We start from the raw sequence: 18,144 nt of genomic DNA, 5'->3' as shown, positions 1-18,144 counted from the left end.
TCTACATCCATGAGTCACATCATTCACAATTGAATATATATGTATGTATGTGAGAAAAATGGAAATCTTCCAATATTGTATGTTGTGCCATGTTGGTTCCAGAATGTTAGAGACACAAAGTGAATGAGGTAATATCTGTTGTTGGACTGACTTCTTTTGGTGAGAGAGAGAAATTTTTGAGCTTACACATAGAGCTCTTCTTCAGATCTGGGAAACTAGTTAGTTTGAAGACTGAAGAAGAGCTCCATGTAAGCTAGAAAGCTTGTTTCTCTCACCAACAGAAGTTGGTCCAATAAAAGATATTACCTCACCCGACTTGTCTCTAGAAAAATCCAAAGTGTTATATTTGAGTTTTCAGGATATCTTCAAATTGGATTATAACTTCAATGGAATAACAAATATTTTGGTTTCAGATTTTTACTGCTGCCTTTCCAATATACTGGTTTTGGTCCACATTGATAGGATTACAAAGCATCTTGAAAGCATGGTATTAGGAACTTTCACTGGAAGGGTATTTTTATTTTCGACCTTAGCTGCAATTTATGGACAGATTTTAGAGTCACTTTTTAATAATGACAATAAAAAAGTGACAGTGGTGGTTGAATACATGTAGTATCGAATTGATGCAGGATCAAAAAGAACTATGGTTACTCCTAGCCTATGAAATATCACGCTACATAGCAGTCTGATAATTAACCCCAAATGTATTTGGTGCAATGACCGGGAGATTTTAGGGTTTTTTTTAGTTATGGAAGTGTTTAAAAAAATATAGCACTTCTTGAAGGACACTTATATTCTAGTTCTGTTTTATTCTGTGTGCATAGATGGAAGGCGATCAATCCAGTCCTGTACCCGCACAGGATGAAGATCAAGATGGAGATCAAGGTGATACAGTGGATGCAAGGCCAGACAGAAGCGACAGATTCTCATTCTTCGGGAAGTAAGCTTAGTTTTATTATTTATTTTATTTTTGTTTCAGTGTATATGCAATGCAATGAATCACAGACCATCTATGCCCTAAAAGTGAACAAACACTGTTAGTAAAAATGTTAAATATGCCATAAAAACCTTAAGTCAGGATTTGGAAAATTAAGTTCAGTCAGTGCTGCTTATGAATTTATACACTCCATGTCCATGGAAAGTATTTCTCTATCCAGGCAGTGCATGACTGTATGGTGCACGACCAATATACATGATGCTTGTTCTTCACTTTTACTGTACTCCCATGATTTCAAAGATGAAAATTTTGGAAATTACTAGTTGGCTTAATTTCAGGTTTTAATAATTCTTTATGGTTATTTTTCAAACATGGGTGCTTACAGTTTTGTTTTTAAATCCATATTTAGTCATCTAAACACGTGGCCTGGCTTGCTTCCTTTCTTGAACAGAGTGTCTGATCAAAAGGTTAAAGCATAAGCCTAGGAGTCAGATGATCTGAGTTTTCTTATTGCTCGAGACACGTTGCGATCTTAGGCAAGTCCCTTAATTTCTCTGCCTCCATTTCTAAAATGAGTGTTTTGTGAGGCTCAGTCAATCAGCATAAAGTATTTTGAGGTTCTCTGATGGAAGACACAATAGAAAGGCAAAGTATTATAATCAAGTTCCTAAATATTTTTTTAGTATTATTATAACCACAACCTCATATTTTCTACAGATTTAAAATGGAGGATATAACATTTCACTTCCAGAACCTGACAGAACTTTTTTTTAAAAGGCTTATTCATTTAAACTTAATTAAACTTGTTTTAACGGCATAATAGCTTGTGTGTTGTAAGGGGAAAATAGTCTAGTTCCATCCTTATGCTAGACTGCTTACAGTTTACCTCTTGTTAATGAAAACCATTCATTGTGTGTTGAGAAATTATTCGAGCAGTCTGACTGGCTACTGTACCAGGCATCCATTCTTTGGGAATACCTTGACTCTACAAACTGAAACTATATCACTCTTAAAAAAATACTTCTGGACATTTGTTGTACCTTAAAGCCAGGATCTCAAAGTTAAAGGCTATATACAGTAAGGCCTGGTCTATACTACGCGTTTAAACCGATTTTAGCAGCATTAAACCAATTTATCGCTGTACCCGTCCACACAATGAGGCCCTTTATATTGATATAAAGGGCTCTTTCAATCGGTTTCTGTACTCCTCCCCAACAAGAGGAGTAGCGCTAAAATCGGTATTACCATATCGGATTAGGGTTAGTGTGGCCGCAAATCGACTGTATTGGCGCCCGGGCGGTATCCCACAGTGCTCTACTGTGACCGCTCTGGACAGCAATCTGAACTCGGATGCACTGGCCAGGTAGACAGGAAAAGCCCTGCGAACTTTTGAATTTCATTTCCTGCTTGCCCAGCATGGAGCTCTGATCAGCACGGGTGGCGATGCCGTCTCAAATCCAAAAACAGCTCCAGCATGGACTGTACAGGAGATACTGGATCTGACCGCTGTATGGGGAGACAAATCTGTTCCATCAGAGCTCCATTACAGAGGACGAAATGCCAAAGCATTTTAAAAAAATCTCCAGGCTATGATACAGACTCCACAGCACAGTGCTGCATGACATGCGTAACGGAAAGCCAAAGAATCAAATGGACGCTCATGGAGGGAGGGAGGGGGTACTGAGGACTCCAGCTATCCCACAGTCCCTGCAGTCTCCGAAAATCATTTGCATTCTTGACTGAGCTCCCAATGCCTGTAGGATCAAACACATAGACCCTGAACCACCCCGGACAATCTCATCAATTTATCCCCCCTCCCCCTCCGTGATAGAAAAGGGGAAAAAATCGTTTCTTGACTTTTTTATATGTCACCCTATGTATACTGCATGCTGCTGGTAGACACGGTGCTGCAGCAGTAAACAGTAGCATCCTCTCTCCACCCCTCCCCGGTGGCAGACAGTACAGTGCAGAAGAACTGATAGCCATCCTCGTCATGAGCCCGTGAGTGCTCCTGGCTGGCCTCAGGTGAGGCCGGCCGGGGGCACCTGGGTAAAAATAGGAATGATTCCCGGTCATTCCCAGTAGATGGTACAGAACAGCTGGTAACCATCCTCATCATAGCAACTGGGGGCTGAGCTCCATGAGCCCCCTCCCTTTCATGTGTAAAGAAAAGATTCTCTACTGCCTGGACTATCATAGCAGTGGGATGCTGAGCTCCTCTCTCCCACACCAGTTAATGTCCTGCCTGGACTATCATAGCAGCTGGAGGCTGCCTCCCCCCCATTTTATCTCACTAACAAGTCAGTGTTTCTTATTCCTGCATTCTTTATTACTTCATCACACAAATGGGGGGGACACTGCTACGGTAGCCCGGGAAGGTTGGGAGAGGAGGGAAGCAATAGGTGGGGTTGTTGAAGGGCATGCAGCTCATCATTTCTGCAGGATCTGACACGGAGCGGCTGTGCTCTCTGGTTCTCTAGTACACTTGCCCCATATTCTAGGCGGGACTGACTATTTTTAGATACCATAAAGGAGGGATTGACTCAGGGAGTCATTCCCATTTTTGTCTTTGCGCCCCCGACCTCAGCCACGGGCACCCATGACAGCAGCAGACGCTACAGAACGACAGATAACTGTCATCTCATTGCCAATTTACAATGGCACAGCAGACAATACAGAGCGACTGATAACCATCTCTTCTATCATGCAAAGGCAAATGAATGCTGCTGCGTAGCGCTGCAGTACTGCATCTGTTAGCAACATCCAGTAGATATATGGTGACAGTAAAAAAAAAGCTGAACGGGCTCCATGGTTGCCGTGTTATGGCGTCTCCCAGGGCAATCCAGGGAAAAAGGGTGCGAAATGATTGTCTGCCGTTGCTTTCACGGAGGAAGGAATGACTGATGACTTTTACCCAGAACCACCTGCGACAATGATTTTTGTCCCATCAGGCACTGGGAATTCTGGGTTGAGATCCAAGGGAGGGAGAAGACTGCGGGAACTATGGGATAGCTACGGAATAGCTACCCACAGTGCAAGGGTCCAGAAATCGACGCTAGCCACGGACCATGGACGCACACCGCCGAATTAATGTGCTTAGTGGGGCCGCGTGCACTTGACTTTATACAATCTGTTTCACAAAACCGGTTTATGTAAAATCGAAATAATCCCGTAGTGTAGATGTACCCTAAGTCAGAGCAGGGCATAGAATCCAAGTGTCTTGTCTGCCAGGACCATGGTCTAGTCTACAAGCTAACATTACAACCCAGTAACACCTCACTATCAGATATTTCCTGGTGGCTAATTTTGGTTGTATTTAATGGTCCTTGGCTTTGTTCTTGCCATCAACTTTTCCTACCAGGTGGTCAGTACTTTCAAGGAAATATGTTATGCACTCAGTTAGTACTGTTAACAAGGCACCTCTTTGTTCTAAAGTAGAAGGGAACAGAATTGTGATACGCTATAGTAATTGAATTGTGAGCCATGCAGAAGGGAAAAGAACTTTTCAACTCCTGCTAGCCCCTCTGTGGCTTCAGTTCCATGCAGCCCTAGAGCAGAGAAAGGAAGTAGCTGAAAATCTATGCCAGTATGGTGTATTTCTCTCAGTGCAGTAAAACTTATGATGCAGACCACAGCATAAATTTTTGCCAATCTGATCAGAAATAATTTCCATTCTGTGGCTTTTCCACGGCAAATCTGTGATCCTGTGAATCCAGTCATAGGCCTTTGCCTTAAACATGTGACCAAGTGGTCCAGGGTCAGCTATTGAATTTCAACATGGCAATTTCTCTTTTCTTCCAGTTAGGGAAATTTAGTTCTGTATGTTTCATCTCTTTGAAAAACTTTCTAGATTTAGTACCATTTTAGGAAGCAAGCTGATTTGTTAAAAATCACCTGCTTTTTTTTTGTTTTCTTTCATTACCACTAGATGGCAGGCTAATATCATTTTTGTTGATTTAATAAAAAAAATTCACCAAAGAGTGATCACTCTGTCATATAGAGAATCACAGTTGTATGAGCAATTGATATGGTTTTTATTTTGCTGAGCAGAAATCGCCAGGTACTGCCTGGCAAGCTTGATGACAATAAAAGTTACTGGTTAAGAGAAAATTTGGCTAATAATTTGAAAAATGTATGTGCATTCTTCATGTGATCTTTGGGAAGAAAAATACATATCCCATTTTTCTCATCTGCTTTGTGTGATATTGTAATACTTATGTGCCTTTATCTTTGTAAAAAATTCTCATTTCTCTACAGGATGCTTTAATATCTTATCTTTCGTGCACTTAAGCATCACTTGGAATTTCAAAGATGTAACCCCAAATAGTAACAAGGCATTTTAAAATGCATGTTGTCTTCTGCTATCCTCCACGTAATTGCTCTGTCGGTTGCATGTCATATGAAAACGTGTGTGTTGTGGGTACTGGAGAAGCACAGGAGCCATCATTTCTTTTAACCATCCAGAGGCCAGAATTCAACACAAAGGGTAAAATTCTGGCCCCACTGAAGTCAAGCGAGAGTTTAACCATTAACGTCAATGGGGCTAGGATTTCATCCACAATGTACTCTTAAAAACAACTGAATGTCCCTACAGTGTGGCAGAGTAGAGCTTGCTTTATTAGCATCCATGGTTGTATTTCTAGTGCACTTAGCTAAAGTGAAGCATCCACTGGCAGTAGCTGTAAGACTTTGGATACCAGTACAACTATTATTGAATTGTATAGAACAACACATGCACAATTCAATTTTGGCACCTGTAAGCTTTTCCCTTTGGGGACCTGTGACAGTATACGTTTGCTGTGATGTACAATTAGCATCTTTGGAACAAAGCATTATTTATTCATTCCTCAAAGGTGCAAAGGGTAAAAACAATAAAAGGTCCCTAACTTACACCTTAAGTTTTTCTTGAGATGGAGTTAGCTGAGCTGATTGGGTCTCTGTAATATTACTACAGTATTTCTATAAAGTAGTTAAATTTTGCCTTCAGTAAGGAATCAAAGCACAAAACTATAACAATTTGAGAGCTCTCATTTTAATTAAATTGAGAACACTTATTTTAATCAATTTGAAAGTTGCTTTGCCAAAAAGTCACCATCCATCTGTGTTTTCTCTTCAGCTCATCAGCAGCTATGACATCCTCAGTTAAATAGAATATACACTCAAATTTTACATGAGCTTTTTTCTGTTTTGCAAACTGAAATTCAGATGAAAAAGACTTACAAGTATATAGAATGTTTTCATATTTCCTGTTTCTCTCGGGGCTATAGAGCATCAGGTTGAGAACCATGGACTGAAGTCATAGAATGACAGAATTGTAGGACTGGAAGGGACCTCAAGAGGTCATCTAGTCCAGTCCCCTGCACTCATGGCAGGACTGAGTATTGTCTAGACCATCCCTGACAGGTAATCTTTCACTACCCATGTCTCTGTGTATCAATTTTTTTCAAAACAAAGAGCCAAATCTTTAGCTATTGTAAAGTCTGCATAGCTTTATTGAAGTAAATGTACCCCAATAAACACCAGCTAAGGATATACATTAAAATGTCATCAAAAATTCCTTCTTCTTTTTTTCTTTGTGGAAGCGGGGGTTGGGAATTGTGGCGGTGGTGATGCTATTTGTTTTTCTTCATGCATTTGCACAAAAACCAGAGTCTGCTGTGTGACTCTCTTTCTGGAACTAGAATGGTAGGTTGGTAGAGCACTTTGTTCAATGAGACCTGAATCATTTGAAGAATATACATGTACATGGATTAATAACCTGTTACAATGACAGCTTTGGGGACGTAGGGGGATGGAGAATTTAAGGCTGACAAGAGACGCTCTTTTGTTGTTCTCTTTCATCTTCCTGGGAGTTATTTTCCACCCACCTTTGATTACCAGCAGTTTCCTTTTATTTGTTTGACAAGATGCGTCACCGTAAGGATTTCAGGATGAATTGTTTCTCAAAGTGCGCACGTTTGGTTTCCCCTCACATCCACATACATTTTTATAAGTTGCCGACCCTGTATTGTGCAGGCCACTTGAAATGCTGAACTTTGGGAAAAGAGGCTCCTCAATACAGAACTGCATTGCCTTATTCACAGAAAAGCAAGTAGGGTAGTCAGCATCTGCTTCCAAAGCAATTGTGAAATTAGTCACTCATGAAGTCTAAGTGCTCCTGCCTTGTTCTAATGTTGAAATCCTAATAATGAGCTGAATGACACCTCATTTGTTTCAGCAGCACCTTTGTACATTTTTTTTTACTGCAATGTGTAGTTAAACTGAGCTTTGCTGCCATTGAATATTACAGATTATTTAAAAAAAAATTACACATTTGTATGAAAAGTATTTCTTGTGTCCTCACAACAGCCAGGATAAAAATTGCCAGGCTGTCAGGCTTCCTGCTACAGTTAATAGCTGATTGTTCTCTCACTATCTGGAACCATAGACTCATTGGGTCCAGATACAATGTTGATGGACACAATGTGGGTAGATGGGCATTGGGATGGATAGATCAGGAAGATATTTTATCTGCATTGTGTTGAGAGGAAGGATAGTCTTGAGATTATGGCATTGGACTAGGAACTTGGGAGATCTGGATTCAGTTCCCAGTTCTGCCTCAGGCTTCCTTTTTGTCCTTTGGCCAGTCACTTACTATCCCTGTGTCTTAGTACTCTAGCTGTCAAATGAGGATAATGATCCTTCCTTTTCACCCATTCTCCCTCTCTGTCTTGTCTATTTTAATTGTATGCTCCCTCAGGTAGGGGCTGTCTTTCTTTGTGTTCCTAGTATACCAAGCACAATGAGGGCCTTGCAGGTTTGGGGCTTGCAGGTGCTATTATAATATAAACAGTACGTAACAATGATAAAAATCATATGTGCTTTCTGTCTGAAGCATTTGGCATTTCATCAGTTTGAGAGAGGATTACTGGACTAGGTGGTCTTTGCTGGTTATGGCATTTCCGGTGTGAATAATAACAGTATACTTTGGACAATTTTTTATAATACAATACACCAGGAATTTTTCACTTCTAATTAGTCTTTTTTTTTTCCTTTTTCTTTTTTTATGAGAATCTAGAACTCAATCACTAGAGAAGGCCTGCAGCCAGGCTGGTGTAGGCATAAAGTTCATTAAACCCAGTCAGTACTTGTTCATTCCTCCTGGAGACATTTGCGTATGGTACATGGTGTAAATGCTCAACTATCTTGGAACTGTATTTTAGCAATCACAGCAGCATGTAGGATTTCCACCTCTGAGGTACAAAAAACCAGGCATCCAGGATTAAAAAAAACAAACAACCAGGACATCCATAAAATCGAACACTTGGCAATGTGTACTGAGCACCCTTACAGATATCTTACAGGACAGCTACTTCCAAAAAGCGATCTTAGGAAAACCTGGATAGGTGGCAACCCTAGCAGCAGATCAAGTGTCAGGTTTGCTTTTAATTACAGTAATTTACCTGTCTCTTTGCAAGGAAGCCAAGATAATAAAAATAATTCAAAGTTTAGGAGAAAACAAATCACACATGTGATTTATTATTTTTTCCATTTTTACATAAGCAGCCAACAACAAAGAAATAGAAAAATGCAGACAAAATTAATAGGCATAAGAATACATAAAGAGTCAATATATGGGAACTATTTCCAAGATACAGAGTACTACGGGTTTGTTGTTCTCTTCTAACTGTCTTTTCGCTTGGGTTAAAAGCTTTTTTAAATTTTCTCTATCCTGCTGTGGTGGGTAAAAGTATGTTAAAAGGTAAAGTTGTGCTATTCCACCTCACTTTCCTTTCCTAAGCTCCTGCACCGGAGCACTGATAGACTCTCAGTGATGAGATGTTTTCTGTCTGTCAACAAAGGTGGATCAGGCCTGCATGACCTCAGCAGCTTGCTATGCCATAGCCATGGGAGTTTGAATAGCCCTACAGAAAAGTCCAGCGTAACCCACTGCTGACATAGGCGAACCTTTGGGCCTGAACGCAGAGCATCCTGCTTCACTGTCCATTATAACCCTGAGCATGGTGGGCTCCTAACATTTCTAAAGAAGATTAAACTTGCTCTTGGACACAAGGGTGAAACTATTTTCAGATGCAGAGTGGAGTGATATTTGATGATGAGCCAAGGTACTGTACAGTGTCATATCTCTCCTTCCTCCTCTGTTGCCTTTGTGGAAGTGTCATGAATGAATTCCCTAAAATAATTCAGACATAGTGTTCTCCCCAGCTAAAGGTCACTCTGATGACACAGTACTCTTACCATTTCATATGCAAAGGTATTCTGGAAAAGTGTACTTTGTGCTTTGCTTAGTTTAGTTTTATTATTTTTATTAGTACGATGTTGATATAAAATGTCTCTTTAGTTTATATTAATACCTGTGTTGGTGGTAGTGGTGTTATATAGCATAATTAGAAATTATCTGTGTATCTTATGCAGCCTAACTCCAATCCTGAGGGATCTCAGTTTTCACGACTCCAATGGGAGGTTCATACATACAGGACTTGCAGAATGGAACTGTCTCCTGAAAAGTTATCTGTATTCTTTTCTGTTTGTAAAACCTTTATTAGGTGGTGTATAACTCATATCATATCACACAAAAAATACATGAGTTACCACACAACAGAGTGTCGGGCAGAGTAGCAGAAAGAGAATAAAGCTTGCACTTTATTGGCTCCATTTAATTGTGAATATTACACTGCAGTGCTATCATGTAAGAGTGTGAATAGAGATTTGCAGAAGACAACATGCTGTATACAGAAGAACAGGAGACTGCTGCCTGACTTTTTTTTTTTATTTTTTAACTGTTGCTAAATGTTTACACAATACTTGTCAGATACAGCCTATTATGTCCAACATTTGTACTAACATGAAACTGAATGAGCCCCACTATGCTTCCTATATAGTGAATAAAACTTCAAAGAAAAAATTAATTTTGAATACTACTGACTGTGACTTAAGCTAATACGTAGTTATAAAAACAAAAAAGAATAAGTTATTTTTTTGTTTAGATTTTATAAACTGCCCATCTCAAACTCTAGGTGCATCTACAAGATGGAAAATATGCCAGAAGTTACACATTAAGTTTTTGATCCTGGAAACAGCTATACTTGGCAGACCCTTCCATTCCACAGAGAGCCATTGACTTCAGTGGCTTTGCATATGGGGGAAGCCTTTGTGGAGCAGTTTGCAGGATCAGGGCCTAAGCCATCTAGGCCCTTTGTTGCATAACTCCCTCTTTTAATTCAGTCTAGGTGGGTAGCAGAAAGTAACTTCCTTTGAAAACTTTTAAGTGGCCTTTGTGCAGTGAGTTAGTCGCAGTATAGTTCCAAAGTTTTCCTAAAAAATGCCACTGGAACTGATTGTCAGTCTTAGCAAAGAAACTGCGAACTGAATGGTCACTATGGCTAATCCTGCAGACTCTTATGCACAAGCCTAACTTTACGGTCACAAATAGCCCCTTTGATTTCAGTGGGTCCCCCACAATAGTAAAGTTAAGCACTTGCATCAGTGTTTGCCATTTTGGGGCTTAAGCCTGAAGTACACTTGCCCTCTTCTCTCTCCCCTTCCCAAAGTTGACACTCAAAATTAAGGCACACTGGTGAAGTAGCTTGCAAAGAAGTGGGGCACTGCCTGTGCCTTACTTTTTGTTGATAAATGTTCATTTTGAACTCTGATATTATCAGTTTGGGACTTTTCACCATCATTAAATATTTTTTTTAAACACACATACATTTCGTCATCAGGAATAATTTATTCAGAACTCCTTTTATGTGGTACAGTATTGCTCTGACTTGCTGTTCTTGAGTTCAGAATCTCTTATACAAAGCATCCCCTTGCAATGTCTGTGTCAATCTTAATAGTTGCCAGATGCTTGGAGAGGAATTCAAATGCACAGTGTTGTCAGGACTAGAGCTGAGAGATTTTTTGGCAATTAGTATATTCACCCCAAAATTGTATTTTTTGGTTGAATTAAACTATCTGAGAATTTGTGTTAATTCAGCTAATAATTTAGGCCAAATAAAACATGAAAAAAAAGAAGAAAAAATCTAAACAGTTTGTCATTTTTGAAACAAAACATTTTTAATTTCCTTCAAACAACATTTAGACATTAAGCTAATTTGTTTTTTTAAAAATGTAGAAAGTGTAAAACCACCCAAAGATACAATGAAACCAAATGGAAAATAGTATTTCAGATTGAACAAAATGTTTACTTTGACCTAAAACAGTTTTTGGTTGATTTCAGTGAGGAAAAACAAAAAAAATCAGTTTTGATTCAACTGTAAAGGAGTTTTTGGGTGGGGTTTTTGGTTTTTTTTTCCCCCCAGATTCTTCACTTCAGCCACCCAATCAAATAATTATTCACTGAGCTCCAATCAGGACCTACATGCCCCTTTCTCTTCTCTCCTGAAGGAAGGGTTTCTCTGTTCTGGTGAAAAGATTCTTATGGTAATATTTGAAAGTCCCCTCACTTTCTCAGAGAATTTTTCTAAAGCATGGTTTAGAAGTCTTCCAGGGTTGATTATGTTGTAAGTGAAAATCATTCAAAGCTGATAGTAATTTCTGTTAATTCAGGCAAATAAGCAGGTTGCCCTTGGCAAATTGGTAGTGTAAAACATTTGTTTGAATTCCATTTATCTTCCCTGTGTTTTTAAAGGTTAATTGTTTCTTTGTCATCAGGGGTTGGTTACTTGAATTGTTAAACTACTGGCCAGTTTTTCTTTCAACCATTTTCTAAAGTGGTATGACGGTAAAGACTGACCTCTGTTAAACAAGATGGAACAATGATTAGATTTTGTAAATGTTTACAGTTCTACATTTCAGCAGAGTAATAATACTTAGGGCTTACATAGCATTCTTCAAAGCACTTGAGAGGAAGTTAAGATTCAGCCCCATTTTACAGATGAGAAACCTGAGAAATGGAGAGCTGAGGTGAATTGTCAAGAACATAGTGACTCAATAGCAGAGATGGGAATTAACCCCAAGCTCCCAATTCCCAATCCAATGTCTTGTCCACAGTACCATCCTGCCTTTCTATAACTAGCAGTTATAGTGATTTCAGTTCCACATGCTAGTGTCTTGACTTCTTACATGAAGAGCCTGACCCTGAATACTTTATGCACAAACTTCATTGCCAATCCCAACGCCAATTTTAAAATCTGGTGTTCAAGTCTGTTTCAGCCCGTGTAGTTGGGGAAGGCACTCACCAAATATGCCTACTCCTTAACCCACCTAATATATCCTTTCTGTTCAAAGACTAGTAACATAAAAGATTCTTTGCACAAATAAAATACTGGGCATGTGGACATTCAAGCATTGGCATGTTCCTTCTACTCCAAAAAGGGTATTTCTCTGCCCACCTAATACAGAGTTCAGGGGGAAAGGGGACAGCATAGTTATCTATTATTTGTAGGCTGCTCTGAGTGTACGTGCCACTTTACTCAAGTAGATGTATCAAAGAACAAAGTCTTTTCTTCAAAGAATTTATAACCTAAAAAGTACCAGCCAGGTACAAATGAGTGGCTTGTGCCTTTTATTGCAGATAGGCTTCCAGTACAGAAATAGGAGAGAGAAGGGTAACTGGGGGTGTTCGATAGATTAGGAAGTCTGAAGAGGAGGAAGGAGTAAAAGAGAGCGGTTAGGAGTGAATCTTGAGTAGAACGTAGGAATGTCATGAAAATCCTATAATAACAAACCAAAGCATGGTCAGAAGAACGCAACAAATGGAAACTGACCACAAAAATTATATCACTTAAGTTGATGCTTAAAAACAAATATGATACCAGAGACAGCTATTTTTAGCAGTGCTTTGATAATGAACATATCCTCCAGACCACTTCAGAGGCATAGAGCAACACATTTTCCATGCTGAGGAAAGCTCCAAAGTCCTTACAAGGTTCTGTTGAGATTTTAAACTAATACTCTTTCCGGCTCACCCATCCAACTTACAATATTGTGACATAATGGGCAATATTCTCAAACACAGATTAGTAGTTAGATGTCAGCATCACATCACTATTATTCATCCATCCCTTGCTGGCTCTTAGTAGAAAGGCTAAGATGTGATGGGTTGGGTGACAGAAACCCCCTTTGGGACTGCCACTTCATGTGCTGGGACTACCTCTGAGCCCATTTTCCCTGCCAGCTTGAGACTTCAGTATCTTGTCTTGTTTGAGCCAGACACGTTTGCCTGCTGCAAACACAGATCCAAGTCTGAACCATGTCCCCCACAAGCTACAGCCTTAACTGAAAACAGCTTAAGAAGTGCTCCTGTCTCCAACACTCAGATACGCAGCTCCCAATAGGGTCCAAACCCCAAATAAATCCATTTTACTCATAAATTGTTCACCCTCTGTAACATTGATAGAGAGATGCATAGATGTTTGCCCCCCCAGATATTAATACTTACTTTCTGTATTTAATAAAATCACTTATTTATTAACCCAGAGTAAGATTTAAGTGGTTCCAAGTAATAAAAGACAGAACAAAGTAAATTACCAAACAAGATAAAATAAAACATGCAAGTCTAATCCTAATACAGTAGAAAACTAAATTCAGGTAAATTTCACCCTCAGATGTTCCAATAAGCTTCTTTGACAGACTAGCTGTCTTCTAGTCTGGGCCCAATCCTTTCTCCTGGTACAGTCCTTTTCCAGCTCAGGTGGTAGCTAGGGGATTTCTCAGGACTGCAGCCCCCTTTGTTCTCTTCCACCCCCTTATATATCTTTTGCACAAGGCAGGAATCCTTTGTCCCTCTCTGGGTTCCCACCCCTTCTTCTAAATGGAAAAGCACCAGGTTAAAGATGGATTCCAGTTCAGGTGACATGATCACATGTCACTGTTGGACTTCATTACCCGCTTGCCAGCACACAGGTATACAGGAAGACTTACAGGTAAACAGAGCCATTTACAACCAATTGTCCTGGTTAATGGGAGCCATCAAGATTCCAAACCACCATTAATGGCCCACACTTTGCATAATTACAATAGGACTTCAGAGTTATATTTCATATTCCTTATTTCAGATACAAGAGTGGTACATTTATACAAATAGGATGAACACACTCAGTAGATTGTAAGCTTTTTAATGATACCTTACAAGAGACCTTTTGCATGAAACATATTCCAGTTACGTTATTTTCACACTCATTAGCGTATTTTCATAACATCATATGGAGTGCACCGTCACAATTCTCAAACATAGATTAGTAGTTGGTAGATAGATGTCAGCATCACATCACTACTATTCATCCATCCCTTGCTGGCTCTTAGTAGAAAGGCAAAGACTGAATGAGCCATAGCAGAACTGGCTTCTGACGCTTAGGAGCATGAGATAATTATGATCAGAAGTATAGGATAGTTTATACTCTGTAAATAGAAGTCTTCAGTTTCTGAAACAGGCAATAAATTCTCTTCAATAGAATTTTATGATCAGTCATACAAATGAATGACTGTCCTTGCAAAGCATATTAAGGCAGTGGTGCCCAACTTCTCCTGTCATGCCCCCACCCCCTTACTAGTAATGGAATCTGTCCACGCCCCCCCACTCCCCCATTACTGCACAGTTGTCTCAGCAGTGGCTGAAAGCAGAACTGGAGGCAGAACGGGGGATGAGGGAGGAGCTGGGACTAGACGAGGAACTTTCCTGGAGTGGAGACGGAATGAGAGCAGAGTTGGGCTGAGGCTGGGCTGGGAACAGAGCAGAGCTGGGTGGCATTCCTTCCCCTCCCTCCATCCATCAATAAATCCCCAAAAGCCCCTAAGCTTGTAGGGGGAGGGGACTTTCTAAGCCTCCTCCTTGCTTTCAAAACCAAAGTATAGTTTACTGCATAGTGTCACTTTACAATTCATTTTTGATTAAGGGCATCCAATTTCCCCTTTAAAAAAAATTCACACAAGAGTGGAACCTTGCTATTCGTAATTTTGTCTTTATTCTCCTATTTCTCTGTATAGCCAGACTGACTATTTTCTTCCAGGCAGAGATGATGTTTCCTTTATATATAAATCACCATTGAGTCTATTCCTCACAAGGGAAAGAAGCGCATGGTTTTCAAAAGATCCCAAATGGAAATGAATCATTGTCAGACTTTTTTTAATCCTTGCTAACTTTCAGCAGCAGTAATGGGATTGGTTTAGCTACAGGTTGTGTGGGTGAGATCACATTTTCTTCCTGCAATAATCGTCTCTTCTTGCTCCAGAATTTCCTGGTTTATGTTGCTTTTCCAAGAAGTGGCCTTGCTTACCTGAACAAAGTGCTATTACAGATTCTGGCCTCTCAGGCACAATGGAAGCTGCAGAGTTAAATCTCTTTTGCAATGTGCTGGATGTCTATCCTTATTGATAAGGTCTACCACTCATTGGGTCCAGTCTGATAATCATGTTGAGACGGCAATATCTTTTGTGGAGATATACACGGCTACAGTTACAGAATCTGATCTGATGTCTTACATGCATGGAGCTCCCACAAAGTCAACTGGAGTTCAATGTACAGAGGGCTTGTAGAATCAAGCCTACAGTATGATGATCCTGAGCTGAGGTTACAAAAGGAAAGACTAGAGCACTCAAGGGGGTTAACAGTCCATGCACTGAGCTTATTGCACATCTTGTGGATTCTGAGAATGGTAAATGTAGTGCAGTGGAAGTGGGGGAAGGGAGGAGTGAGCTCCCAAGGAAAGAAGCCCTCCAACATGAAGAGAAGACAGTAATGCTGAGAGACTCCATTCTCAGCAAAAGAGCTTTTTCCCCTTAAAAGCAGTCTTTAAACATGTTTATTAAATGGTAAAAATGTTTTCTAGCGGTTTAAACTCATGGGCTCAAATCCTCAGGTCTTTACTCACTGGAGTAAGAATTTGATCCACAGTGAAGCAAGATGAAGCTTTATGTCCTCTCCGTGAATCTCTAGCGTCACAAAGTTCAGCAACAGGGTGGTGAATAGGATGAGACAGGCAAGCAGAAATACTAATTTTTTTTTATCAACGTTGCGCTCATTTCAAAAATAGTAATCATTATCCCAGGGTAGACAGAGAGTAAGTCCAGCCTTTGTAAGGTAGGACTCTCAGACACGATATTACTGTCAAGCCTAAGCCGGGACTTAGTGTGCACATTCTGGTTTTCATTCTGTGGACAAACTGATGTTGCCAAAGGGGAATTCAACTTTGCTGGACTCTTGATCTGACCAAAAGGAGGAGGAGGAGCTCAGTGCCTGAAAGGACAGAGAGGCACAGTAATATTCCTGTCTAAGTGTGGGACTGGGCTGACTGACCAATGGAGGGTGACCAATAGTGGCGCAACACAGAAGAGTTTTGGCATAATTTAGATGTGAAAGCTGAGAGACCACAACCGTAAAATACCATTGATCTTTTAATCCAGACAAAGTTGAATTAAAAAAAAATGAGGAAATTGGAGATTTTGGATTTCAATGATGCAATATGAAAAATAGAAACTGAAACTGAGTGTTCCTAGTCAATCTTTTTTGCAATAGAAAAATGAAGGGACATCCATTGAAATTGACAGCCAAACTATATAAAAGTAGTAAAAAGAAATGCATATTTACACAACTGATAATTAATCTGCCAAATGCCTGATGCAATAAATTATTATGACCAGGGAGGTTAGGTAAAACAAACAACAAAAAAAGATATATGGCTAGTGAGAACATCCTCAGTTAAACAAGTTAAAGGATAAAAATGTTTATACATTTATAAAGCTTCATGCTTCCAGTCATAAACCAACTTCTTACTTACTAGTTTTAGGTAGGAACTTCCCCTATGGACAAATTCTGATATAATTGTCCATTATGCGCATTTTCCTTCTATCTTTTTCTTATATATCTGGTATTGGGCTCTCTCAGACAGTAAGTTTTATCTTCTGTTGCTAGAAAGACCATTGATCAAGTCCAGTATGGCAATTTGTATTTGCCATTTGGGCATGTGGAGACATAAGGTGATCCAAAAGTTGGAGTCAAATAACAGATTGCGTGCTATCTGGGTTGAAGATCCAATGTGTACATACACCACAAGTTTGCTTCCTTAGTGATTTGTCAGGTATTGACTTGGACCATTACCAGGAGAAATTTGCTAGAATTACTTTGTTGACTGCCAGTAAGTGCACCGTGGGTCTGATCCTGAGAGGTACTGAGTGGCTGTCTCGTCCCTGCAGTTTCCATTGAAGTCAACAGAACTTGTAGGTCCTGCTCTCTTCTCAGAACCGTGCCTTACATGTCACACAGGAACAACAGAGAAATAGAATAGATTCTTGCATGCCTGGAAAAGATCTCACACTATGATAGGGATCAGCTAAAATATTTGACGGGGACTATAAAACTGGGTTTGCGGAAGAGTACAGGTTTTTATATGCAGTTGGAAAGACAATGGGTTACTGGATGCCGTGGGAAAGTGTGTCGAGGAATGTTCATGGGATGGGTGCATCCTGTAAATTAACAATAATTGTGTGCTGATGCCACTTGAGGATGTTGTATTGCGTGTAGCAACAATGCTTGTATCATAAACAGATGGTTAAGGGTTAATGTCTCTTGTACCTGTAAAGGGTTACAAGCAGGGAACTGGACACCTGACCAGAAGACCAATCAGAAGACAAGATACTTTTAAATTTAGGTGGAGGGAAGCTTTTGTGTGTGTTCTTTATCCGTTGTGTGTTCTTCTCTCGGAGGGTCTGAGAGAGACCAGACATTACTACAGGCTCTCTGTTTCTTTTCAAATAGTAAGTAAAAACAGGCGGTTTAGGCTTTTTGATTGTTTTACTCTATTTGCAATTGTGGATCTGGCTGGTTAACTTTTATATGTGTAGTTGCTGGGAATATTTTGATTTGTATTGATACTGGGGGGAAAGTCTCTTTCTGGTGTCTGTAAGCTATAGGACCCTGTAATATTTACATCTTGAAGTTACAGAGATAATTCTTTACTTTTTCCTTTCTTTTATTAAAAGATTGTTTTTCAGAGAACCTGATTGATATTTTTTTTTCTTGTCTCCCTTGTTTTATTCCAGGGGATTGGGATAACTCACCAGGATGGGTGGGGGAGACGGGAGGGGGAGAGATAGAATCTCTCTCTGTTTTCCTTGAATCTGTTTGCCTCTTTGTGGAAGGGAAGGGAGATGCTTCTCTGTATGGTGATTTAGAGGTTGGATCAGTATCTCTCAGGATAGCCCATGGAGGGAAATTCTGGGAGGGGGAAAGGTGGGGGAATGGTTTATTTCTCCTTGTTTTAAGAACC

General features: G+C 39.9%; 1 protein-coding gene across 2 annotated transcripts in view; it reads left to right on the top strand.

Moving 5' to 3' along the window:
* CASP7 (caspase 7) overlaps nt 1-18,144 on the top strand; it is a 35,173-nt gene that overhangs the window by 3,596 nt on the left and 13,433 nt on the right. The window contains exon 2 of one of the 2 annotated variants that reach the window (XM_050959054.1): nt 825-940. In XM_050959054.1, coding sequence (XP_050815011.1) covers nt 825-940 — 116 coding nt within the window. Of the gene's footprint in view, nt 1-824; nt 941-18,144 lie in introns of those variants that run through there. The other variant, XM_050959055.1, reaches the window with a different exon arrangement.

Source organism: Gopherus flavomarginatus, chromosome 6 (genome assembly GCF_025201925.1).
Source record: "Gopherus flavomarginatus isolate rGopFla2 chromosome 6, rGopFla2.mat.asm, whole genome shotgun sequence".
Classification (NCBI taxonomy): Eukaryota; Metazoa; Chordata; order Testudines; family Testudinidae; genus Gopherus; species Gopherus flavomarginatus.
Note: the sequence above shows the minus strand (reverse complement) of the source record. Positions and strands in the feature narration are given on the sequence as shown.